The sequence below is a fragment of the Somniosus microcephalus genome, chromosome 9 (genome assembly GCF_052327205.1).
Source record: "Somniosus microcephalus isolate GS21.2 chromosome 9, FLI_Smic_1.0, whole genome shotgun sequence".
Classification (NCBI taxonomy): Eukaryota; Metazoa; Chordata; class Chondrichthyes; order Squaliformes; family Somniosidae; genus Somniosus; species Somniosus microcephalus.
Genome location: NC_140995.1, coordinates 238,159,038 through 238,184,841, shown reverse-complemented (window position 1 = coordinate 238,184,841; position 25,804 = coordinate 238,159,038). Strand labels below are relative to the sequence as shown.

The following is a 25,804-nucleotide window of genomic DNA, read 5'->3' as shown; positions in this document are numbered from 1 at the left end:
CAGCCGGCAATGCCGCGGGGGGGGCGGTGGTTAGGAGGCCGGGGACGGAGGTGCTGGCAGGCGGCCGCCAAAAAAGCGGCCGCCCCGCACCTCCACCTTAACTTGCGCCGCTGCTGGCACAGTAAGGCCCCGTGAACCGGGCGCGGGTAGCGAACGGCACAACTGCGGCGTTCGCTACCAAATATCGCGAACGGGGCACGAATGGGGCGCTGCCCACACCGATGACGTCATTGGTGGTGGCGCAGCGCAAATGCCTAACGCCACCATTAGTGCCCCTACTGAATATCGCGGGAGACGCAGCCAGTGGCACTACAGCCACTGACTGTCTCTTTAGGCGCTAACAGGTGGCGCTACTCACCCAATTTCTCCCCCATAATGTCCATTGTGTGAGATTGCTTGAATCTCCTCATTCTCCAAAACCTCCTCACTTGGAGGTGGGTCACATTATGATGGTGTGCCGGCACCAATGCTTTATCACCGATTTGGGTTTTTCCCAGCTGGAAACACACAGAACCAGTTTTAATCCAACAGTCATAAAAGCAGCTGTGGTGGTCACACAGTATCTTTCCTTGCCTTTGTAGGCTATATTAGTCTGTCCCTCTCCTCAGAGTCTTTGACTCTTCTTACAATTGGGTGATTCCTCATCAATTATAAACCCGCAGGCTGGAGTGGTATATTTTCGTACCACATCACACCGACAAACTCAAGTGGTCCCGTTTAGGGTGCAGCACTCTGTGTCCGGTGTTATCCAAGTTCCGGTGTTCTTCATCAGATGGCTTAGGTATTTTTCATATTGTTTATGTATCGGGCCTGTTCCAGAGTTTTTACTCACTTCGATAGACTCTACTGGGTACACTTCCCAAGGTTGACTCCCATTCTTTGATAACAAGAGAAGTGCGGTATGATTTCTTCTTCTCTGCCCTCATTTCAGAGGGCCAAAAATGCCATTCCGATCTGGCACATCATATTATAGTCTATGTCGTGGTTCCTTTGAACCATTTTCTCAGTTGTTCTTCATGAATAAACAAAGGGATTAGATTACCCTCTCTGTTGTCCAGTCCCTTCTGTACCACATTCATCACAAATGTCGCATAGAGGCTATACACATTACTGCTAGTAAGGTCATGATTTTGGTTAGCCTAAATGTTTTCCAATAATCTTTTTAATTGGCTCCTCATTACCTCATTGTGTTCCCACATACATTATCTATTCTGTTTACTCCTGCTAACCTTGCCATAGCTCCTATTCTCAGCCATTGTCAGCCCTCGCTTTCTTTTTAAACTGATTCTCCTTATGTTCCCCATCTTCTTCAGCCCTTGGTCCCTGTTTTCTATTCTTTACTATCATGTCCTTTATTAATTCTCCTACCATTTTGTCTATTAACTCTAAATAACTCCCTTCATCACTATCTAATTGACAGATCCAAGCTCATGTTTAATACAACCGGTACAATTTCAAAATGCACATCGTTATATAATACATTTCCTGATTCAATTACTTCCAGTCTTTTAACGTTTGGGTTCTTTTGCTGGATTGGACAGGTAGAGTTCTTTTTGTGAGGTCTCACATATGTTTTAGGGTTATGATGATGATCATCGGCATTTGTACTTGGCAAACTAGTAATTAATATTACTTATCAACCTAAGACATTTCTTACTTTAACATAACCTGCTGTCATTACCTTTTAAGTTTGAATTGAAGTCTTTTACAATGTTCTTGAATTACTTTTCGTGCTAGTGTGATACTAATTATTTAACTGAATCCTATTAATTTCGTGACCAATTTAGTGTTTGAGGTCAGCGTGTGTCCCATCCCACCTGGTTCAGGGGCGTCTTCCTGACCTCCCGCATACGGGACTCCCAATCTTCCCAAGGAGCCAGCCTTAGAGTCCTTTCTCTATTACCACCAAAAGTATGCTTTTGAGAATCTATACCTTGGTTTATCACTGATTCCAAACCTAACCCTTTTCAGATCCTCTGCTTCCTCATGGAGGTCGCTTCTCACTTGGATCCATGTTTTGTTATGGAACCTGTAAGGTCTGACCTCCTTGTCTCCCACCTTCAGCTTGTAGCTGATTTGTATACAACCATGGCCCCCTTGTACAGACAGACAGGCGTCGACCTCCCTGATTTTTTTTCTTTTCAGCCTCCCTACAAGCTTTCTTTGTTCAGCAGTTAGCCTTGAAACTTACAACCATTCTAGTTGTAAGGAAATCCTAATTTGATCAGCATTCTCTTTACTTTTAATTTGAATCCCTCTGACAAGTAGCAGTGTGTTTAACTCTATCCTGATTATTTCAAAGTTGGTTCATTCTGCTTAAACTCTTTTTGGACTTTTTGGCCTAGAAATTCAGTATAGCCACTTTTGGGGCGGTAAAGTCGGGCGGGCGCTAAAGTTAGCGCCCGCCGGAAAGTGGAGGCCACTTCGCCGAAATTCAGTAGCTTTGGCCAAGGAGTTTGGGCGAGCGCTGAAACTGGCGTTGCACTCCTATCTTTAGGCGCTAAGCCGGCGGTGCGGACTGATAACGCCGAGGCCGGGCACAGCGCAGGTGCGGTCATGTTTTGATTGACAGCAGACACCCTGACGCCAGCTCTTAAAGGGGGAAGGGTCGACTTTGTCTGCAGCCACGCCCTGGATAGTGGAGCCCTGCAGCTAGGCCTGAACACTGCTGGTGGACTCAAATAGCACCTGAAGCCATGCAGAAGGCCCGTGAACGAGCGCAGCGCTTCTCAGAGCATGCTTTGAGGGTGCTGCTTAGGGGGTTGGAAAAGAACAGAGAGATCTTGTGCCCGGACAGTGGCAAGAAGGCTCCCAGGAGGCAGTACAGGAGAGCCTGGAGGGAAATCGCCCTGAGGGTGTCAGCCAACAGCGATGTCCCCAGGACTGCTGACCAATGCCGCAAGAAGTACAACGACCTCAGTCGGTTGGTCAGGGTGAGTACCCTTTCCAGTGTCCTCCTCATCCTTGCATGTGCACCTCACATTATGGGCAAAGGGACCTCAAAGGCCTAATGGCCAGCCCTCCTCCCGCAGCTATGGCACTGGCATGATCATCAATAGCACTCTCTGCACTTAACACACTGGCCAAGCTATTCGACCATGGGAGGCAGTGCTCACAACAACAGGGCACCACACTGTACTTAGAGGCCGTCCTTTCTCTTGCAGGCCAAGCTGGCGCGGAATTTGAAGAGCCAGACTGTCACCGGGGGAGGCCGTCCCCAGTTCCAGCAGCTCAGTCAGCTGGAGGAGAGCGTGGCTCGACTCGTGCGTGGCCGGGTGACTGGCCCCGTTGCTATTGGAGATGCCGACCCTGTGTTGGGACCCAATGGTAAGGACATGACCGTTTGTACCTCTCTGGTTCCCCTTGCGCTTCAGATCTACATCCTTTGCCACTGTCCCACCAATGCGCATAATGGCACCACTCATGCCTCCCTCGCTGACGCCCTGTCCTCACTCTAAAGCTACTCTTGTGCCTTCCTGGTTTCAGCTGGTGAGGAGGAGGTCCCTGAAGCTGAGAGTGCCAGTCCCTCGGAAGAGGAGGACGACGAGGACCAAGAGGAAGGCGGCACATCGGGGGAACCCTCATCCGCGCCAGGGGATGGCAATGGAGGGGACACGTCTTGCCTGGAGGAGAGCCAGGGGGAAGTGTTGCAGGGGGGTGTAGCTCCTGGGCCCAGTGGCGTCCAGGCACGCAGGAAGGGTCGGGCAGCACGGCGGCCTTCTCCCCAGAGGGGGGAAGTGTTGCAGGGGGGGGCAGTTGCTGGGCCCAGTGGCGTCCAGGCACGCGGGAAGGGTCGGGCAGCACGGCTGCCTTCTCCCCAGAGGGGGGAAGTGTTGCAGGGGGGGGCAGTTGCTGGGCCCAGTGGCGTCCAGGCACGCGGGAAGGGTCGGGCAGCACGGCGGCCTTCTCCCCAGAGGGGGGAAGTGTTGCAGGGGAGGGCAGTTGCTGGGCCCAGTGGCGTCCAGGCACGCGAGAAGGGTCGGGCAGCTCGGCGGCCTTCTCCCCAGAGGGAGAGTCCACCCTCCAGTCCGGAGACGCTCCTCGCCCAGGAGGTGCGCCTCCTTGATGAAATGTCCGCGGCCTCGGAGCGGCGCCACAACGAGTTCATGGGGGTTGTGGGACAGTTGCCTCAGGCCATTGAGTCCCTGGCTCATAGTGTGGCCAATTTCGGGGACTCATAGGCCAGGGGTGTCGAGCAACTCGCGGCAGCACAGGCCAGGGGTGTCGAGCAACTCGTGGCAGCACAGGACGCGAGTCGCGAGTTCATGAGTGGTGCCGTCCAGACACTGGCTGATCTGATGTGGGCACAGACCAGGGCAGTTCGCGCACTCACTTCTACCACACTCGCTGTGTCACGGAAGCATCACCAGGGCACCCGCCGCCCTGCTGCAGCACAGCGGTCTGGCCTTCACCAGATTGCAGCGCTTGCTGCAGTGCCAGGCCGGCCGAGTGCCAGTGTCTCTGGCGACCAGCGAGCGCCTGGCATCAGCCAGCTTGCCCCCATTGCTGCAGCTGCCACTGCCACTCCCCCAGCCAAGGTGCGACGAGCTGCTGGAGAGACTGATGCTGGCCAGCCACAGCTGCAGCAGTCAGCAGCCGGCCCCTCCAGGGCCGGATCTCGTCTAGGCCGACCCCCAAGGGCATCTGCCGTCACGCATTGTGCCCCTCAGGAGCCTTCCCCCAGCCTTGCAACACCCACAGGGCCCAGGTTGAGGCGGAGCAACAGGTCGGGCAGGGGCCGGAGAAGCCTGCACAAGGACTCGCCCTCTCGGCACACCAAGTAGAGTGTGTTGCCAACTGTTTTTTTTATATGGGGGTGTTTGTGTTCTGGGGGGGGGGGGCTTATTTTAGTAAGGCCGAGGATGAAGGCCAATTGGAAGGACAATTTTTGTTATCCCTCCCCAGGTTGTGGGAGTGAGATATGTTTTTGACTGTTTTTTGGGGGTCTTGTCTGTTTTTCTGTTTCATGTGGGAAGGGCCCTGAGTTTGTTAAATAAAGCTTTTTATTTATTCAGCTTGTCCAGGTGTCATGTTTCAAGTGGTTGTTGCGTTAACCGGCTGAGGGCTTGCGGAGCGGCTGCATTCAGGTGCGTTCATTGCCACAAGCCATTCCCTGACAGGGGGCCTAGAAGTGTCGTTCAATAAGCCGCCGGCGGACGGCCCTTGGACCTTGTGGCTCCCTCCTGGGCTGGTACTCCTCCTCCTCCTCCTCCTCCTCATGGTCCTCCTGCTCGTCCTCCTGAGGTGGTGGTCCAACGCGAGGTTGCAGTGCCTGAGTCCTGCGGATAGCCAGGTTGTGCAGCATGCAGCAAACGACGATGAACTGGGAGACTCTATCCGGCGAATACTGTAGAGATCCGCCGGAACGATCCAGGCAGCGGAACCGTTGCTTGAGGACGCCAATCGTTTGCTCTATGATGTTCCTTGTGGCTTGATGGCTTTCGTTGTATGCCTCCTCCGCAGGGGTCCTGGGCGCGCAGAGCGGGGTCATGAGCCATGTACACAAAGGGTAGCCCTTGTCCCCAATAAGCCATCCCCTTGGTGGAGGCTGTGCCTCGAACATGTCAGCCACAGTAGTCTGGCGCAGGATAAATGCATCGTGGCTGCTTCCTGGAAAGCAGGCATTGACAGCTAGGATGCGCTGCTTGTGGTCACACACCAGCTGTACATTGAGGGAATGGTAGCCCTTCCGGTTGCGGTAATCCTCGGCATTGTCGCTAGGTGCCCGCATAGCCACATGCGTGCAGTCAATGGCGCCCTGCACCATGGGGAAGTCGGCGATCCTGGCAAATCCGACTGCACGCTGCTCCTGCCTCTCTAGGGTCATGGGGAAGGAGATGAATTGGTGTCTCCTTGCGAAAAGGGCATCGGTGACCTGCTGGATGCAGCGATGCACGGCGAACTGGGAGATGTTCGCTATGTCCCCAGCAGCGGCTTGGAAGGAGCCGCTTGCATAAAAGTTCAGAGCCACCGTGACCTTCACTTCCACCGACAGAGACGTCCTGCACATCAGCTGTGGACGCAGATCTCTGTGAAGCAGCTGGCAGATCTCTGCAACCACCTCCCTTCTGAAGCGCAGCCTCTTAACACAATGCGCGGCAGTCATGGTGAGATAGGACACCTGCTGCTGGTATTCCCTGAGTGGGTAAGGCCTACGTTGCTGACGCCTGATGGCCCCTCTGCGTCTAGGCATGGCTGGCCCTCTCACACAGCGTCTGCGAGCCCTTCGCACATAATGCTGGAACTGAGGGTTGGAACCCCATGCAGCCCCCATAATAAACTTGCAAACAGTGAAATCACAATGAGTCTAATTTCCAAGCTCTGGCCAGAAGCCAAAAATACCTCTCCTATGTTGTCCCAAATCAGTAAGGTCTGTTCCTTGGTCTCTGTCCAGAAATCCAAAGCACTAAAGTCATTGCAGCAAAATGGCTGGCCTTTATAGTTCAGTCTAAGTGCCCTTTAATTAGCGCTCCCCGAGGCCCGCAGGGCCTCTGCTGCGTTCCAGTTCACAGTTCTTAACAGCGCCACGCCCACATTGGGCGGGCGCCACTGAATTTCCGGTTTGGGGCGCACAAACAGCGTTGCACGACGAAATGACGTCATAAGCTGCGCGCGCAGCTGAGCGGGCGCAAACACTTTGCGCCGGCGCTAAATGTCAACTGAAGTTGGGCGTAGGCGCAGATCGGACTGCGCCCGGGCGCTAAGTGCCTAGCGCTGGAAATCGACCCCTCTTAAGGCGTTAACGGCTGGCGAACGCTACTGAATTTCTAGGCCTTTATTCCCCAAATATGCCAGAGAGCAATTCAGTCTGCAAGATGAGGGATGTTAGTTACTTTTAACTCTCCCCCAAAAACTTCTTTCTGAATACATAGTTTGGACAGAACCACGTAGACTAGACTTTTTCAAAATTAAAATGTGATTATCCCCTTAAATTTCAGATACATTTCCCTTCCCTAGTGCTTGAACTGCATCTCTTATCAATTTGTCTAATCAATTTTAATTTCACAAACAAATTATGCTCAGACTTTGTGATTTTACAAAGACAAAAGTAACAATTGCATTTGGATGCAAGTCGTTTATCTTCCCCTTCGAGCAATGTTTGTTTGAAAATAAGATACGATCCCAATATCTTAAGTCCAATTTTGTCACCACGCTGCGACATTCGATGTCTACAGATAAATTCTTAAATTCTTGAAACTGCTGTATCTCTTGCTATACCGCAGTCACTGTTGTTTATAGGAACAAAGAAACAGAGAATCCATTGTGGCTCTGCTTAAGAGCCCAATGGGTTAATTTGACAATTCATCATTTCCTTTTGTCACTGTGGGGAAATATCCACTTAAATTAAGAAACTTAAATTTAATAATGCCCCATATAAATTTACATCCAACAATACAAAAGTGGTTCCTTGTTGAATTAAGAAAACAGCTGTTGGCAGAAAAGGTTAACTTCTTTGTAGGGTTATAAGAAGGCAGAGCAAAACATTGTCAGACGCCATTGCGTCACTTCACGTAAATTTAAGAAAACCTTCCCAAACAACCAGACGCCATCTTTTTAATATTTTTTTCCCTCAGTCTTTGTACCTTTTTAAACTTGCACACTTTAACACACACTTTCACACAACTGAAATTCCAGATTCCTTTTACTCAGTACGCTTGTGTTTTATTTTTCTCGGCACAGAAGCTAGCAGCATGCACCATCAGCTTCAGTGTCGTTTTCAACTTTACGTTCCTTTTTTTCCACCTTTTAAACTGTTGACTCAGCAGTTCATTTTGATGCTGTAACTATGTTCTTTTCATTCATTTGCTGAATTCCTAGAACTTGTGCTGCTGCTACCCCTGTCTCGAGTTTGGTTAGTATACAGCTTAGATTACCATTCCTGGTTTCTAGCTGTTGGCGATCTTTTTTCCTCTCTCTTTCATTTCTCTGATAGTTGTTAACCCATATGTCGCCACGTTGTGTGCAAATGTGAGCTGCATAGTGTAACAACTGCCTGCCTTTATAATCTTCTACTTCGTGATTATCGTTTAACATTTTATTTTTACAGTTATTCTCTGTTTGACCCTCTCCTTCTTGGACTCGGCCTTTATCACACTTCATTGTAAGGTCCCTGTAACGGTCACTGTTGCCCTCCTCAAAAGAGCCTTCCTGAGTGTGCTTTTGGATATAACCCTCTTCCACAACATCCACGATAATATTCCTTTATTAAACCAAAGCCCCGTCTGCTCGCTCAGGTGGACATAAAAGATCCCGTGGCACTATTTCTAAGATCAGAGAGTGTGGGTCAGTGAGTGTGGGTCAGTTAGTGTGAGTCAGTGTCCTGGCCAATATTTATCCCTCAATCAACATCACTAAAACAGATTATCTGGTCATTATCACATCGCTGTTTGTGGGAGCTTGCAGTGTACAAATTGGCTGCCACGTTTCCTATATTACAACAGTGACTACATTTCAAAAGTACTTCATTGGCTGTAAAGCGCTTTGGGACATCTGGTGGTCATGAAAGGCACTATATAAATGCAACTCTTTCTTTTTCTTTAAAAAGAAGTAAATCTAGGAATGCTTTTATATATATTTTAAGGGAAGTTCAACAATAGTCAGTAATTTAACATTAGGATGAACTGCAGCATAGCTTCCTTGTTTGAACAGTAGTCTGCTGTGTTTGTTTTTTGATTCAGGTGAATGGGAGAACTGGAAAATGTGGGTTCAAGAGTATTTCTATCCGGCTGACAGTGAGCCAGACTATACTTCAATCCTTGTACCAAATGTTGACAATGTTAGGACCAACTTTCTTGTGGGTATCATAGCTAAACAAAATAAGGTAAGTGCATAATAATTATTATTTATTGTTACGTCTGATACATGTAATATTACATGGCCTAGTGTTCCGAGAGTGCCTGGAAACGGGTGCGCAGGGGGGGTGGGACACCCCTGTTAGTGTTGACTCAGGCAGCACGTTTCATATTGCCTGCTGATTATAATCACGCAGGCAACAGTCAATGCTATCTGTGGTACTCATTGTCTGCATGCCTATCAGGGGGTTCAGATATTAGATGGGGAGATGCAATCTGGCTGTAGAAGGCAGGAAACTGTGCTGAGCAGACAAATGGATGTAACAACACTGAGAGGGCAAACAATGTTCTCTGATGCAACCTTGGAGGCCCTGGTCCAGGCCATGGACAGAAGGAGAGACATGATCTCTTTAAATACTTCCGAAGGGTCTTCTTGACATTATGGGCATTGCAGTAATTTTTAAAAAGTACTTAAAGCTGACACTAACCATGATGAGCCTTCCCAGCATTGACCAACCTTCCCTTGCCATCTTGTCTCTCCTGTTTGTCTGCCTATTATCTGCAATCTGCAGACCCGAATTGAAGGAGCGCAGAGATCTTGGAGGGTTGTGGGGCTGGCGGAGGATACAGAGATAGGGAGGGGCGAGGTCATGGAGGGATTTGAAAACAAGGATGAAAATTTTAAAATTGAGGCGTTGCCAGACCGGGAGCCAATGTAGGTCAATGATGGAAGTAGATGAACAAAGAGAGAAAACTATCCAGTTCTACAAATTGACAGGGTTCCCACAGCTGAAAGGAGCAATTGATGGAATGCATGTGCCACTCAAAGCATGGCAGCCAATGGTGGAGTGATTGAATTAGGGGATGTGCAAGAGGCCAGAATTGGAGGAGCGCAGAGATCTTGGAGGGTTGTGGGGCTGGCGGAGGATACAGAGATAGGGTCATAGAACGCATATGACAACAATTTTATTAATGTCCAGCTAGTGTGTGATGTCAATCACATTATCCTGTACATCAATGCCTGATACCAGGAAGCTGCCATGGCGTTTTTATTGTGTGTCAGTGCATCCTACTTGCTCTGATGACAGAGCCATGTATCATGATTGATTGGTGATTCCTGCAGTCTTGGCTTAAAACTCCAGTAAGGCTTCTGCAGGCAGAGAAGGACAACAGATATAATATTACAAGAAGTTTGACTGAGCAGTCTATAACTATTTTCAAGTCTCATTTTAGATGCCAGGATCTACAGCCTAATGAGAGTCTCAAGAATCATTGCAGCATGCTGCATACTGCATAATATCGCAATAAAGAAAGGCTTGCTGCTCCCAGAAGATAAAGGTGATGATAATAAAGAGGTGGTGGAAGGACCTCCCTCCCCACAGCATGAGGAGGGTGCACAAAAGGAGAGAACATAGGACAGGACAGACAGCAGCCAGAGAAAGGAGGATACAACTGGTGCTTTGAATAAATAAAGGTTGACTCAGCAAATAAAGTCATTTCACGGCTTCACAAAGTCCTCACTGTTAAAGACTTCTGTCAAGTTCCTTCATAAGACAGACCTTTCCACTTCCCATGCCATCATCCAACTCACAAGAGTTGAAAGCATACACAGAAATGAGCTCGCAACTTTATGTGATCAATCCATGTTTTACTTTAAATAACTACATTCACCAAAAAGTGCCAAAAATTCCAATCACTTTATATACATCTACTTCTTAAACCTATACCGACTCTCTTCATGCCAACTAACTTACTTGCTCGAGTTACTAAACTACTATTTCTACACAGTGCTGCCTTGGTGAGCTGAGGTTGAGTGGTGGGTGAATGGTATAGCTCCCCTGAAACGTTAGAGGCATGAAGTAACTGCTGACTTAGGGAAGCTGCTGTCCCCAAGGCACCAGCGTCTGGCAGCCTTTCTGTTGCAGATGTAAGAGGTGCTGGGCCCATTTCTGAAGCACTCGTGTAAGTATCGGAGTGGGCCTTATGGAAGCAGGCTGAATGACAGCAACAGGTGCAGGGCACAGGTTCAGAGTTGTTACTGGTTGATATCATTATGGACTGAATTGTCCCAACCAAGACTTAGAAGCTCTGTTCAGGCTAACTCTCAAGGCATCTATTGAAGAAGTAATAGATATCCTTCCAGAGGCCATTAATGACTTTAGAAGCTGTTCATGGTGTCTTTGATGTTTTGAAATCTACCAAGCTGCCAATCTCTAGCGTATTTTGCTGGTCATAGGAAACTTCCTGCAATGTGCTGCAGATATAGGTAGTGGATTCCCCACACTTGTCCATCATCTCACCCATTTGCACAGAAACTATCTCCATTGCTTCCACATGAAATCAATGCTTCCTAATCATAGCTCTTTTGAAGACTGAGCATTTGAAATCTGGGTCTCTCGGTTCCTCAAAAGCAGTCATTTCTCCTCCCTCTCTTCCACTTCCAGGTCCTCATTCCTACTAGTGCTTAGTGTTTCACCCAGTGACCACTGTTCTGATGCATTAGCTACTTCCTTCTGAGAGGGTATCTCTGTGTTGGTGCTTGTAAGATGTCATGGGGTTGGTGATGATGAAGTGGCAGGAGTTGTGAATCTGAAAGTGCTTGCATGGTTATATTAGTGGTCAGCCTCTTCCTGCATGGCATCCCTATGATGTGAAAAACTTAAGAGCTTATTTAGCTGTGCATACAGTGACATCTGTCCTTGAAGAATAGTTACTAAGGGCGTGATTTTATCAATGGGGACGTGATGGAGGCGGGACTGCTGCTTGTCGGGTTTTAGTCCCGCCTCCATCGACGTCTGGCCATCCCACGTTATTTTTCCTTGATTGGCCTCGTTAAGCCCGCCCAGCGGGCTTAGCCGGCCAATTAAGGGACAGCTGGTGACAGATGACGTCAGCGTATGACGTTTCATCTGTCAAGATTTTTTGACAGATGAATTGTTATCATTTGACAGCTCTGTGAAGCTGTCAAACACTGACAATCTGTCTTCTAAGTTGAGACCTAGGACACAGGATCATTTAGAAAGCTTTCCTGAGCAGAAAGCAAAAGGCTGCTGCATTTAAGAATGCAGCGGCCATTCTGCTTTCTCTGCCGGTGAGATGAGGCAGCTCCGCAACCTAAAGGGATGAAGCCTTGAGGAAGAAGCAAAGGTAAGTAATCTTATTAAAACACTTTAGACTCATGTAGTGTCCGTGTGTTGATAAAGACACTGAAGACAGGAGTTGGTTCATAGGTATTTACTAAGCAAAGTCTGGGGGGGGCGTTCTAACGGATATACACAATATACAGGCTTATATAGCCCGAGTGGCAATTACCGGCATTACAGCACACCTGGGGCTCTTAAAGGCACATACACCACAATTCCTCCCCTTTTAGTTAACCAGTACATCATATTTTAAGTAATTATTAATTACATGTTATAAGCAAAATAATATACATTGCTGTAGTTAATTAATTATAAGTTAGTCTCTCAGGAGGCTTCCTGACTCGGTCCGGGTAACGCTTCGGGGGTGTAGTAGTTTCTGGTGGTGTAGTAGGTTCTTCTGGCAAGGCTGATTCGGCTTGAATGCCAGTGTCGGGTTCATCGGGTTCCAGTATCACCGGATCGGAGGTAGATATGGGTATCTCTACTTCATCGTTAGATGTATAGAGTTGTGGTGTAGGTTGTCCCTTTTCGGATGACTTTATGATTTGGTCAGCATGGCGCCTTATTATGCTTTCTCCGATGTCCACGGTATACATCAGTGGTCCTAGTCGTGTGCAGATAGTTCCAGGCTGCCATTTCTCGGTACGGTAGTCCCGGGCCAAAACTTGTTGACCTATCTGGAAGGTTCTAGTTGGCCTTTCATTCATGCCTTGAAACTGCCGGTTCTCCACGTCCCTTCTGATGTTGGGCTTGACCAAATCCAGCCGGCATCTTAGGTTTCTATTGAAGAACATCATGGCGGGAGTTTGGTTGGTAACCATATGTGTTGCATTCCTGTATGCGAATAAGAAGTTATCCACTTTGTGCTGAAGTTTTATGTCTTCATTACCCATGGCCTTTATGGCCTTCTTGAAGGTCTGGACAAACCTTTCAGCCAATCCATTGGTGGCGGGATGGTATGGGGTGGACGTGTAGTGCTTAACCCCATTGTTTTTTAAGAACTTTCTGAATTCTTCGGACACAAATTGCGGTCCATTATCAGAACATATCTGTTCCGGCAGCCCATTCCTGGCAAATATGGTCCTTAATACTGTGATGGTTTTTTCCGTGGTGATGGAGGACATCTTTATTACCTCCGGCCACTTGGAGTGTGCATCAACCGCGATTAAGAACATTGAGTCCATAAATGGACCAGCAAAGTCGATGTGCACCCTTTGCCAGGGAGATGAGGGCCACTCCCATGGATGTAGAGGGGCTTGTGGTGGAGCATTTTGGACCTTCTGGCATCCTAGGCAGCTCTTGGTCATTTCTTCGATGTCTCCATCGATACCTGGCCACCATACAAATGCCCTAGCTAGGTTCTTCATTTTCACTCCACCCAGATGCCCCTCGTGAAGCTCCTTTAGCACTTTATCCTGGAGTTTGGCTGGAATCACCACTCTGGATCCACACATCAAGGTTCCTCGGCACACTGACAGCTGTTCTCTTCTTTGCGAGAATGCTGGCAACAGTGGTTCACCATGTGCTGGCCATCCCTTCACTGTTAAATCATAGACCCGTGAGAGAGTCGGGTCATTTCTCGTCTCCCTTTCAATGGCAGAATTTGTCACTGGTAGACATTCCACTATGGTAGAGTGGAACATCTCTACTGGGTCTACTGTAGGTGCCTCTTCTACCGTTGGCAACGGTAGGCGCGATAAACCGTCAGCATTCCCATGCTGTTTTGACCCTTTGTATTCTATGTCATATTGGTGTGCCCCTAGAAAAAGGGCCACCTCTGTAGCCTTTGCGCTGTCATAATGGGAACACCTTTTTTAGGGTTGAATATGGAAATGAGGGGTTGATGGTCAGTCAACAAGGTAAATTTTTGTCCGTGTAGGTAATGGTTGAATTTCATCACTCCCCATACCAGGCTGAGTGCTTCCCTGTCGATTTGGGCATAGTTACGCTCAGCTGAGTTTAATGAGCGTGATGCAAAAGCTATCGGCCGTTCTGAGCCATCAGGGAATTTATGGGATAATACTGCTCCTATGCCGTAAGGGGATGCATCGCACGCCAGTCTGATTGGCAGTGATGGGTTGTAATGAGCCAAAACTTCTTCGGATGTGATTAAGTCTTTGCATTTATGGAAGGCACGTTTACAGTCTTCGCTCCATTTCCAAATCACTCCTGTTTGTAGAAGTTCATTAAGAGGGTGTAGAAGAGTTGATAAGTTCGGTAAAAATTTATGATAGTAATTTATTAATCCCAGGAACGACCTTAATTGTGAAACATTTTCAGGTGCTGGGGCTTTTATAACCGCTTCAATTTTTTCAGGTGACTTATGCAACCCTTCATTATTAATTATGTGGCCACAATATGATATCTGATTTTGGAAAAATTCACACTTGGGGCGATTCGCTCGTAGGCCCCGTTCTTTCAGCCTAGTGAGCACCTGCTCCAAATTGGCAAGGTGCTCGTTGTCATTTTCTCCTGTTACAAGGATGTCGTCTAGGTAGCATTGAGTCCCCGGAATCCCTTGCAGGACTTGCTCCATAGCTCTTTGCCAGATAGCTGGAGCTGATGCTACTCCGAAAACCAGTCGATTGTACTGGTACAGGCCTTTGTGTGTGTTTATCGTGAGATACTTTTTAGAGGCCTCCTCAACCTCCATCTGTAGATATGCCTGTGCCAAGTCAATTTTGGTGAAACGTTTCCCTCCGGATAGTGAGGTGAAAATATCTTCTATCCTCGGAAGAGGATACTGTACTGTGTGAAGGACCGGGTTTACAGTCACCTTGAAGTCACCACAGATGCGAATTTTTCTCTGTTCTTCAGAATTATCTTTATTCAATGCTTTTTTCATGACTGGAACGATGGGTGTTGCCCATTCGCTCCAATCTATTTTGGATAATACGCCTGCTTTTTCCAAATTCTCCAGCTCTGCCTCGACTGCTGGATGTATTGCGTATGGCACCGGTCTTGCCTTAAAAAATTTGGGAATTGCTGCATCTTCCACTTTTATTGAGGCGGTGATGCCTTTCAAGGTTCCTAGTTTCTCTTGAAACACTTCTTTGGCGTTGGCCAAGATGTCTTTTAATCATTCAGGTATGATGTCATCATTGTTTTTTTCCTTACTGGTCACCGTCAGTGCCTGAATGGAGTGCCAGTCTAAACGTATCTTCCTGATCCATTCACGTCCCAACAACGGTGGACCACCATCTTGTAGAATGTATAAATACAACTTTTGTATTTCTTTGCCGTTGTATACAACAGGCACCCTTATTTTTCCTTTGGGGTATACTTTCTGCCCCGTATATGTTTTTAAGATAATGGATGTGTCTTTTAGAGGTATATGCAAAAATAGCCTCTCGTAATCCCGTCGATTTATTACGGTTAGATCTGATCCTGTATCTAGCTCCATTTTAACTGGGGACCCTGCTATCGTGAGGGTAACCCAAATGGTTTGGTAATCATCTTTGGCAAGTACATTATGTAATTTGAGACAGCTTAGTCTCTTGTTTTCGAAGTCGCTATCGCTCTTCTGGTCTTCGGAGCTACTGTCCGTCATCATTTGTACCTTCCTGTACTTTTCTTTATTGATTTTTTTTTCTGTCAGTGGATTTATTTTGTCCAGATTGGCATACCCGTGCAATGTGTCCAATCTTTCCGCATTGCCTGCATGCTTTGTCCTTGAACCAGCAGTCCCTTTGGTTATGGGTGGATCTGCCGCAGCGATAACATCTTTTGAAACCCTGTGTCATTTCATGGGTGCCGAAGTCCTGTGTCTTTTGTTGTATCTCTGCAGCTCCTTTTGCTGCTGCTTCGTATGATACAGCCATACTGAAAGCTTTGTCCAATGTTAAATCTTTTTCAGAAAGCAGTCCTTTTTGTGTTCCTTCACTTAAGAGACCGCAAACGAATTTGTCTCGAAGATAATCTGATAGTCCTGCCCCGAATTGGCAGTACTTTGATTGCTTTCTTAATTTGGTTAGGTAATCAGCGTTACTTTCATTCTTGTGTTGATTTCTCTTGAAGAACTTGAATCGTTCCGTTATCAGCAGCGGTGTTGGGTTTAAGTGCTCCTGCAGGGTATCAACAATTTTTTTTTAATTCTTGTCCTTTGGTTTGGCTGGAGTGATTAAATTTCGTAACAGCCCGTATGTCTTTGCGCCCATTAAGTTCAGAAGTACTGAAGCTTTTTTTTCATCTTCTATTCCATTTGCAGTGCAATATACCTTGACTCTTTCCACGTATGTGGTCCAATCTTCTATTTCGCTATCAAAAGCATCAATATTGCCAGACTTAGGCATTTCAGAAAAGATATGGCGCTTCCCGCGCTTTTTTCTTCTTCTCTGTAGCAAAGATATGGCGCTTCCCGCGCTTTCCCGCCGCTGCTGCCGATAACTGCGGTTTCCGTTCTCTTTTTTATTTAAATTTACTGTTGGAGACTCGTTCCCGCTGGAGGTCTGAACGCTGACCTGCTTGCCGCGCCGGCCGTCTCCCAAGTGCTCCCTCCCAGTCCGTTATTGATTGCCTCCGATTTCGCTGCCTGTCTCAGCTGTAGAGCCAGCCGCTGGAGACCCAGCCTGACGCCCAGGAAGGATTAGCGTAGTACCTGCCACCAGCTTGGCCAGCTGGTGAAACCACAGCTTCTCTCACTTCCTTGAGTCTTCTGGACGCCCGAGGAATCGATGTCCTTGAGGTGCTGCCGAATTGCAGGTAAGTCCGTTTCCACTTCGTCGTCACTAGTGTCCGTGTGTTGATAAAGACACTGAAGACAGGAGTTGGTTCATAGGTATTTACTAAGTAAAGTCTGGGGCGGGGGTTCTAACGGATATACACAATATACAGGCTTATATAGCCCGAGTGGCAATTACCGGCATTACAGCACACCTGGGGCTCTTAAAGGCACATACACCACAACTCACCTCACACACTTACCTCTCCACACTTGCACTCATCACTCACCTGCACACCGGCCCCTCCGACCCCCGTAGACCCACGGCTCGCTTCGCTGACCCTGGCAAGGTTCGGAGCCATCAGGAAGCCCACACTTTAGGGCTCAAAATAGGGATTAGCCAAAAAATTAATTGGCACTAATCCCCTGCCCGCCTCGAGGAGACGGGACCCGGCGCGGGTCGGGTACCCACCTCCTGGGAAGATGGCATGGAGGTGGGTTGGGGGCGGGATGGGTACCCACTCCCAGATTTCTACCATTTTCCCGGCAGTCCCGCCTCCTTACCCGCCTCCCCAGGGCTGGCAAAATCGCCCCCTAAGTGTAAGGATATAACCATTTCACACAATAATCCTGTTAGTCTACCTATGCTGTCTAAAGCTTTACCTTCCTGTGGACTCAGACTTTTGAGTGACGGTACCCTCCCTGGTTGTATGTATCATGCGATAGTTTTGGGTGAGTTTTCCTTTGGAGGGAGCGAACAGAAAGTTGAGTGAGGCATGTGAGTGGCATTTATACTTGCCCAATATGACACCTGGTGATGATATAGAAAAAGCATGAGAGGTAAGGAGGCGAATTAAGCCTTTACCATTTGTACAGAATGTGCAATGGGGACCGTATCTTGAGTTACCTTGTGTAAGCCAATTCGAATCTGACTGCAAATATGGTTTATTATATTTGACCAAGCCCAGACACATTCTGGCCTAGAAATTGGTTTGCCCCCGAAAATGGGCACGGGAATCACGAAGATCAACTTGCGCCCAGTCTGAGGACTGCAGGCAGCATGCAAACTTTATACTGCCTGCTCATTTCCTTGATTGTGGCATTCAGCCCAGCGCTGAATGCATTGCTGAATGGCTGAACCCTCAGCAGGTGGGCCCAAGTTTGTGTGAGGCTAGCACCAATTAAAGGTAGCCTGCACAACTTAAAGGCAGTCTTCACCTCTTAAAGGGGAGGTGCATTCTGCCTGCAGCAGATAATTGAACTGGCTGGGGAAAGCAGTGGAAAAGAACAATTAATGATGGCACAAAAGCGGAGCGAGCTTACACCAAAGTTCTCTGATGTAAAACTGGAAGCCTTGGCGCAGGAGTCAATAGGAGGAAAGAGCTGCTGTTTCCACAGGGGACCAAGAGGCTCTCCAGGCAACAGAGCAAAGCGCAGCGAGAGCAGATAGCCATTGTGGTGAATGCCCTCATGTAGCCCTGAAGACATGGACACAGTGCAGAAAGAAGTTTAATGACCTCACACGAGTGGTCACGGTAAGTGAATTCATCTTCAAATGCCATATCCCACCATCTGCACCACTAACCTCACACACTGCTCAATGCACTACATCCCCATCACTCACCTACCAACAATCTCTACCAAACACGACTCATACCTCACATTTATAGCTTCACCTCACCCTCATACACTTACCACTGCTGCAAGCATCACACCCACACCTCACAGCTTGCACACACTGTCAGCTATTTAACCATGACAGGCACATCACCCAAGCACATTGCACCTTTCTCTTGCAGGAAAATATGGCAAATTATTGGCACCAACAGAACCTAATCAGCAGGAGACAGGCTTGCCTGCACCACCTCACATGGCTGAGCCTGTGGCCAAAGGCGGGGCTGAAGGAATACAAGATGCCGGTAACCTCATACATTATCCTCCTTCTCACATCCCACTTCCCTTTACCCTTTTGATTTACAAGCTGCACATGGTGTAAGCATGAACCTCTTGATTCCCCCCTTCCCTCACCGCAACCCTACCCTTGTGCCTTTCTCATTTCAGAGACCTAAAAAATCCAACCTGCCCAGCCAGTGGTTCAAGAAGAAGAGGGAGAGGAGAGTGATGAAGACAAAGAAACACCGTCACTTGACCTGACACTCACAACCACCAGCTCAGATACTGGCACTGTGTGGAGCTTAGAGGCAGGATCTGCACGTGGTGAGTCACCAGGCACAAGTGGACAGCAGCCAGGGCAGGGGAAAGAATAATGCAGGTATCTGCTCCCAGAAGCACGAAGTTGAACATGAGTTCTGCTGCAGAGGACTCAGTTGAGGACTTCAATGGGGCGGCCTACTGAACAAGGGTGATAGGTATGCACAATGAAATGCTTGGTGCATTGGCAGACCTGCCAGAGAACCTGAATGCAGTGTCAAGGAGCATGGAGGAGTCCGGCACCAACCTTGCACAGGGCTTTGTGCAGAGCTTGGAGCCCATGATTTCCAGGATGGAAGGGGTGGGCAGATCCATTAGCGCACTTGTGGACCCAACCATGATGCAGCGTCTGCTGGCTGATGTCAGCTTCAATTGGAGCACAAGCACAAGCCACCCAGCATCTATGTGCTGCAGTGGAAGCTCAGACTTCTGTCATACAAGCTCAGACTGCTTTCATGCAGGCTGAAGCTTGCTGCCACGCAAGCTCGGACTGCTGCCATCGTGGCTGTATTTACCAGTGTGGAAAGGGGCTTGCAGGGTTTCACAGCAGTCCAGAAATATATCTTCCAACAGATTACTAGGATTGCTGAGGCACAGCCCCGGGGGAGAGGCAGTGGCTTCATGAAGGATGAACCTGCTGTCCTCTCTCAGGATGGCAGCATTCATTTTCCCACCACTGACACTCCACCTGTTGCTGTTGCCTGTCAGCCAGCTAGCACAGACTGCTGCCCCCCCATGCCAAGGTGGTGCACTCTACAGCCGGGCCTTCTAGGCCAAGAGCTCCTCAAGGTTGTCTTGCAAGGTCATCTGCAGTCTTTCCCAATGAAAGTCATCAGCCTTCCACCAGTCATGCTGCAGCTACTGGGATAGTACTTTGTAGGAGCACTTGGACACCAAAGGCAGACGCAAAAGAGGCACTAAGGGAATGCACAAGGGTGATTAGTTGACTTTGTTATGTAATATTGAATTGATTGATGGATAAAGTTGGATTGGAATGTTTCTTTTGTGGTGGCTTTTATTATAGCATAGTGGCCAAGAGGGCGCTGTGATGGTCAGTAACAGAGGGAAGGTAAGGTGTGAGACTATTGTTGACTGGGGAATTGGGGTTTCGTTCACTCATCGGATGAGTCGATCACAGGCAGCCCGGGCAGAAAGGGGCTGTCTGGGTTGCCTCCTCCCTTCCTCTTCCTCCTGTTCTACATAAGTAGAAAGAGGTCTGAGGTCCTGCAGGCAGAGTTTAGGGAGCTCGGAAAGAGATTAGTAAGCATGGCTGGAGAAATGGTGCAGGAGGGAGGGCTTTAGATTCCTGAGGCATTGGGACCGGTTCTGAAGGAGGTGGAACCTGTACAGGTCAGACGGGTTGCACCTCAACAGGGCCGGGACCAATATCCTTGTGGGGAGGTTTGCTAGTGCTGTTGGTTTAAACTAACTTGGCAATGGGATGGGAACCTGAGCATAGATTCAGAAGGGACATAAGCAAAGCTGGAAATGGAAGGCAGAAAATTTACGTGAGTTTGGAAGACAGAGGAAACAAAGGCTAGAAAATAGACAACAAAGGTGTTTGGCAGTGCTTAATGGTATATACTTCAATGCAAGGAGTCTATTGAATAAGGCAGATGAGCTGATGAGCTGAGGGCACAGAAAGACATGTGGAAGTATGATATCATAGCTATTAGTGGAACATGGCTGAAAGAAGGGCAGGAATGGCAGCTCAACATTCCTGGTTACAGGATTTTCATACGAGATAGAAAGGGGGATAAAAAAAGGAAGGGGGGGTCGCAATATTGGTTAAAGAAGCAATTACAGCAATGAGGAGGGATGATATATTGGAAGCATCATCAATGAGGCCAACACAATAGCAAACTAGAAAATTTCATTCACTTTGCTTCCAATTTCTACCCTTCCCTCACCTTCACATGGTCCATATCCGACTCTTCCCTTCCCTTCCTCGACTTCTCTATCTCCATTTCTGGGGATAGGTTATCGACAAACATCCACTATAAGCCCACTGACTCCCACAGCTACCTGGACTACACTTCCTCCCACCCCGTTTCCTGTAAGGACTCTATTCCATTCTCCCAGTTTCGCCATCTCCGCCGCATCTGTTCTGACGATGTCACCTTCCATACTAGTGCTTCTGATATGTCTTCCTTTTTCCTCAACCGAGGATTCCCCTCTACCGTGGTTGACATGGCCTTCGACCATGTCGGTTCCAGTTCCCGCACTTCTGTTCTCACCCCTTCCCCTCCCTCCCAGAACCACGATAAGGTTCCCCTTGTCCTCACCTTTCACCTCACCAGCCTCCACATTCAACGGATCATCCTCTGCCATTTCCGCCACCTCCAGCGTGATCCTACCACCAAATACAACTTCACCTCCTCCCCTTTTCAGCATTTTGAAGGGACCACTCCCTCCGCGACACCCTGATCCACTCCTCTATCACCCACAACACCCCTTCCCCTTCCCACGGCACCTTCCCATGCAAGCGCAGGAGATGCAACACCTGCCCTTTTACCTCCACCCTTGCCACTATCCAGGGCCCCAAACACTCCTTCCAGGTAAAACAATGATTTGCTTGTACTTCTTGCAATTTAGTATACTGTATTTGCTGCTCACGATGCGGTCTCCTCTACATTGCATCCCAGAGTACTAAAAGAGGTAGCCATGGAAATAGCGGATGCATTGGTTGTCATCTTCCAAAATTCTATAGATTATGGAACAGTTCCTGCAGATTGGAGGGTGGCAAATATAACCCCACTATTTAAAAAAGGAGGGAGAGAGAAAACAGGGAACTACAGACCGGTTAGCCTAACATCAGTAGCAGGGAAAATGCTAGAGTCTATTATAAAGGATGTGATAACAGGACACTTAGAAAATATCAACGGGATTAAACAAAGTCAACATGGATTTATGAAAGGGAAATCGTGTTTGACAAACCTACTGGAGTTTTTTGAGAATGTAACTGGTAGAATAGATAAGGGAGAACCAGTGGATGTGGTGTATTTGGATTTTCAGAAGGCCTTTGATAAAGTCCCACATAAGAGGTTAGTGTGCAAAATTAAAGCACGTGTGATTGGGGGTAATATATTGGCATGGATTGAAAATTGGTTAACAGGCAGGAAACAGAGAGTAGGAATAAATGGGTCTTTTTCGGGGTGGCAGGCGATGACTAGTGGGGTAGCGCAGGGATCAGTGCTTGGGCCCCAGCTATTCACAATATATATCAATGATTTGGATGAGGGAACCAAATGTAATATTACCAAGTTTGCTGATGACACAAAACGAGGTGGGATTGTGAGTTGTGAGGCAGATGCAAAGAGGCTTCAAGGCGATTTAGACAAGTTGAGTGAGTGGGCAAATCCATGGCAGATGCAGTATAACGTGGATAAATGTGAAGTTATCCACTTCAGTAGGAAAAACAGAAAGGCAGAGTATTATTTAAATGGTGATAGATTGGGAAATGTTGATGTACAGAGGGACCTGGGTGTCCTTGTACACCAGTCACTGAAAGCAAACATGCAGGTGCAGCAAGTAGTTAGGAAGGCAAATGGTATGTTGGCCTTCATCGCAAGAGGATTTGAGTACAGGAGCAAAGATGTCTTACTACAGTTATACAGGGCCTTGGTGAGACCACACCTGGAGTACTGTGTGCAGTTTTGATCTCCTTACCTAAGAAAGGATATACTTGCCATAGAGGGAGTGCAGCAAAGGTTCACCAGACTGATTCCTGGGATGGCAGGACTGTCGTCTGAGGAGAGATTGGCTCGACTAGGCCTGTATTCACTAGAGTTTAGAAGAATGAGAGGGGATCTCATTGAAACGTATAAAATTCTGACAGGGCTAAACAGACTGGATGCCGGGAGGATTTTTCCCCTGGCTGGGGGTTCGAGAACGAGGGGCCTCAGTCTCAGGATACGGGGTAGGACGTTTAGGACTAAGATGAGGAGAAATTTCTTCACTCAGAGGGTGGTGAACCTGTGGAATTTTCTACCACAGAAGGCTGTGGAGGCCAAGTCACTGAATATATTTAAGAAGGAGATGGATGGATTTCTAGACACTAAAGGCACCAAGGGGTATGGGGGAGAGAGCGGGAATATGGTATTGAGATAGAGGGTCAGCCATGATCATATTGAATGGCGGAGCAGGCTCGAATGGCCTACTCCTGCTCCTAATTTTCTATGTTTCAAACGCAGATTGGGCGACCGATTTGCGGAACACCTCCATTCAGAACATAAGCGTGACCCCGAGCGGGAATATGGTATTGAGATAGAGGGTCAGCCATGATCATATTGAATGGCGGAGCAGGCTCGAACGGCTGAATGGCCTACTCCTGCTCCTAATTTTCTATGTTTCAAACGCAGATTGGGCGACCGATTTGCGGAACACCTCCATTCAGAACATAAGCGTGACCCCGAGCTTCCGGTCGCCTGTCACTTTAATTCTCCGCTGCACTCCCACTCTGACCTCTCTGTCCTCGGCCTCTTACAACTGTTCCAATGAAGCTTAACGTAAGCTCGAGGAACAGCACCTCATCTTTCAATTAGGCACTTTACAGCCATTTGGACTCAACACTGAGTTCAACAATTTCAGTCTATAACCTCGGCCCCTATACTTTTTCTTTTTTTTCTATTTTCCCTTTTCTCTCACGTGGCAGCTGTTGATGATTCTGCCATTGCCATTTACACCTTATCTTGAGTCATCATTTGTTTCATTGTCCCATTACCATCTGCTTTTGCCTTACACCATCATCCCTTTTGTCTTTTAATCTCTTCTGCCTTCCAGCCTATCACAGACCTTCCCTTTGTTCTTTCCTCCCCTCCTCCATTTCCCTGCCCCACACTTGCTTAAAAATCTGTTACTTCTCTAACTTTTTCCAATTCTGATGAAGGGGCATCGACCTGAAATGTTAACTCTGTTTCTCTCTCCACGATGCTGCCTGACCTGCTGAGTATTTCCAGCGTTTTTTGTTGTTATATCAAATGAGGCCATATGGGTTGAACTGAAGGAAAAAAAAGGGCAATTACACAGCTGGGAGCGTATTATAGACACCCAAATAGTCAGAGGGAGATAAAAGAGCAAAATATGTAGGCAAATTTCTGAGGAGTGCAAAAACAATAGAGTCTAGAGTCATAATGGCGCAGAAGGAGACCATTCGGCCCATCGAGTCCGTGCAGGCTCTCTGTAGAGCAATCTAGTCAGTCCCATTCCCCCGCTCTATCCCCTTAGCCCTGCAAGTTTATTTCCCTCAAGTGCCTATCCAGTCTCCCCTTGAAAACATTGAGTGTGTCCGCTTCCACCACTTCCGTCGGCAGCGAGTTCCAGGTCATCACCACTCGCTGCGTAAAAAAGTTTTTCCTCACATCCCCCCTGTATCTCTTGTCCAAAACCTTAAATCTGTGTCCCCTAGTCCTTGTACCATCAACTAGTGGGAACAGCCTTTCCCCGTCTAGCCTATCCAAACCCGTCATAATCTTGTACACCTCTATCAAATCACCCCTCAACCTCCTTTGCTCTAATGAAAACAAATCCAGCTTCTCCAATCTGTCCTTGTAGCTAAGATCCCCCATCCCCGGAACCATTCTGGTAAATCTCCTCTGCACCCTCTCAAGTGCCTTCACATCCTTCCTAAAGTGTGGTGACCAGAACTGGATGCAATACTTCAGTTGTGGCCTAACCAGCGCTTTATAAAAGTTCAGCATAACTTCTCTACTTTTGTACTTTATGAAGCCCAAGAACCCAAATGCTTTGTTAACCACTCCCTCAATATGTCCTGCCACCTTCAGGGACCTACAAACATTAACTTCCAGGTCCCTCTGTCCCTGCACACTCTTTAAAACTGAGCCATTAAGTGTATATTGCCTCTCCCTGTTCCTTCTGCCAAAATGCATCACCTCACACTTCTCTGTATTAAATTCCATCTGCCACTTGTCTGCCCATTCTGCTAGCCTTTCTATGTCCTGTTGCAGTCGATTGGTATCATCATCACTGTTTGCCACACCCCCAAGTTTGATGTCATCGGAAAATTTAGAAATTCTACTCTGTATTCCAATATCCAGGTCATTTATGTATACCAAAAAAAGCAGTGGCTACAGCACTGACCCTTGGGGAACACCACTGTCTACCATCCTCCAGTCTGAAAAACAGCCATTTACCACAATTCGCTGTTTTCTGTCCTTAAGCCAATTCCTTATCCAAGCTGCCACTGACCCACCTATTCCATGAGCCTTAATTTTGTTAACCAGCCTTCTATGTGGTACTTTGTCAAATGTCTTCCGATAATCCATGTAGACAACATCCATTGCATCCCCTTCATCAATCCTCTCTGTTACTTCATCAAAAACTTCAATTAGATTAGTCAAACATGATCTGCCTTTTACAAATCCGTGTTGGCTCTCCTTAATTAGCTTAAACCTCTCCAAGTGCCCGTTAATGTTTTCCTTGATTATTGTTTCTAAAACTTTACCCACCACTGATGCTAAACTGACTGGCCTGTAGTTAATAGGATTGTCCTTACACCCTATCTTGAACAATGGTGTCACATTTGCCACTTTCCAATCCTTAGGCACCTCCCCTGCATCTTGGGAAGATTGGAAAATTATGGCAAGCCCTTCTGCTATCTCTTCCGCCAATTTCCTCAGCAACCTGGGATGCAAGCCATCTGGACCAGGCAACTTGTCCACTCTAAGCATACCCAGCCTTTCCAGTACATCCTGTCTATCAGTTTTCACCCCTTCCATTGCTTCTACCTTTTCCCCTTTTACCGATATTTTGTCAGCATCCACCTCCTTAGTAAACACCGATACAAAGTATTCATTGAGTATTCTAGCCTTGCCCTGTGCCTCTAAGCATATATCACCTTCTTTGTATCTAATAGGCCCCACCCCACCTCTTACTACCCACTTGCTGTTTACATGCTGGTAGAATATTTTTGAGTTCCCTTTTATGTTAACCGCCATTCTACTCTCATATTCTATCTTTGCCAATCTTATTTTCATCTT

At 47.6% G+C, this 25,804-nt stretch overlaps 1 protein-coding gene across 1 annotated transcript in view; it reads left to right on the top strand.

The window, feature by feature from the left end:
- The window catches only part of LOC147113152 (dynein axonemal heavy chain 8-like), a 1,456,516-nt gene that overhangs the window by 672,064 nt on the left and 758,648 nt on the right, over positions 1 to 25,804 (top strand). The window contains exon 26 of the mRNA XM_085998053.1: positions 8,679 to 8,821. Within this exon, the coding sequence (XP_085854179.1) occupies positions 8,679 to 8,821 (143 nt within the window). The remainder of the gene's footprint in view (positions 1 to 8,678; positions 8,822 to 25,804) is intronic.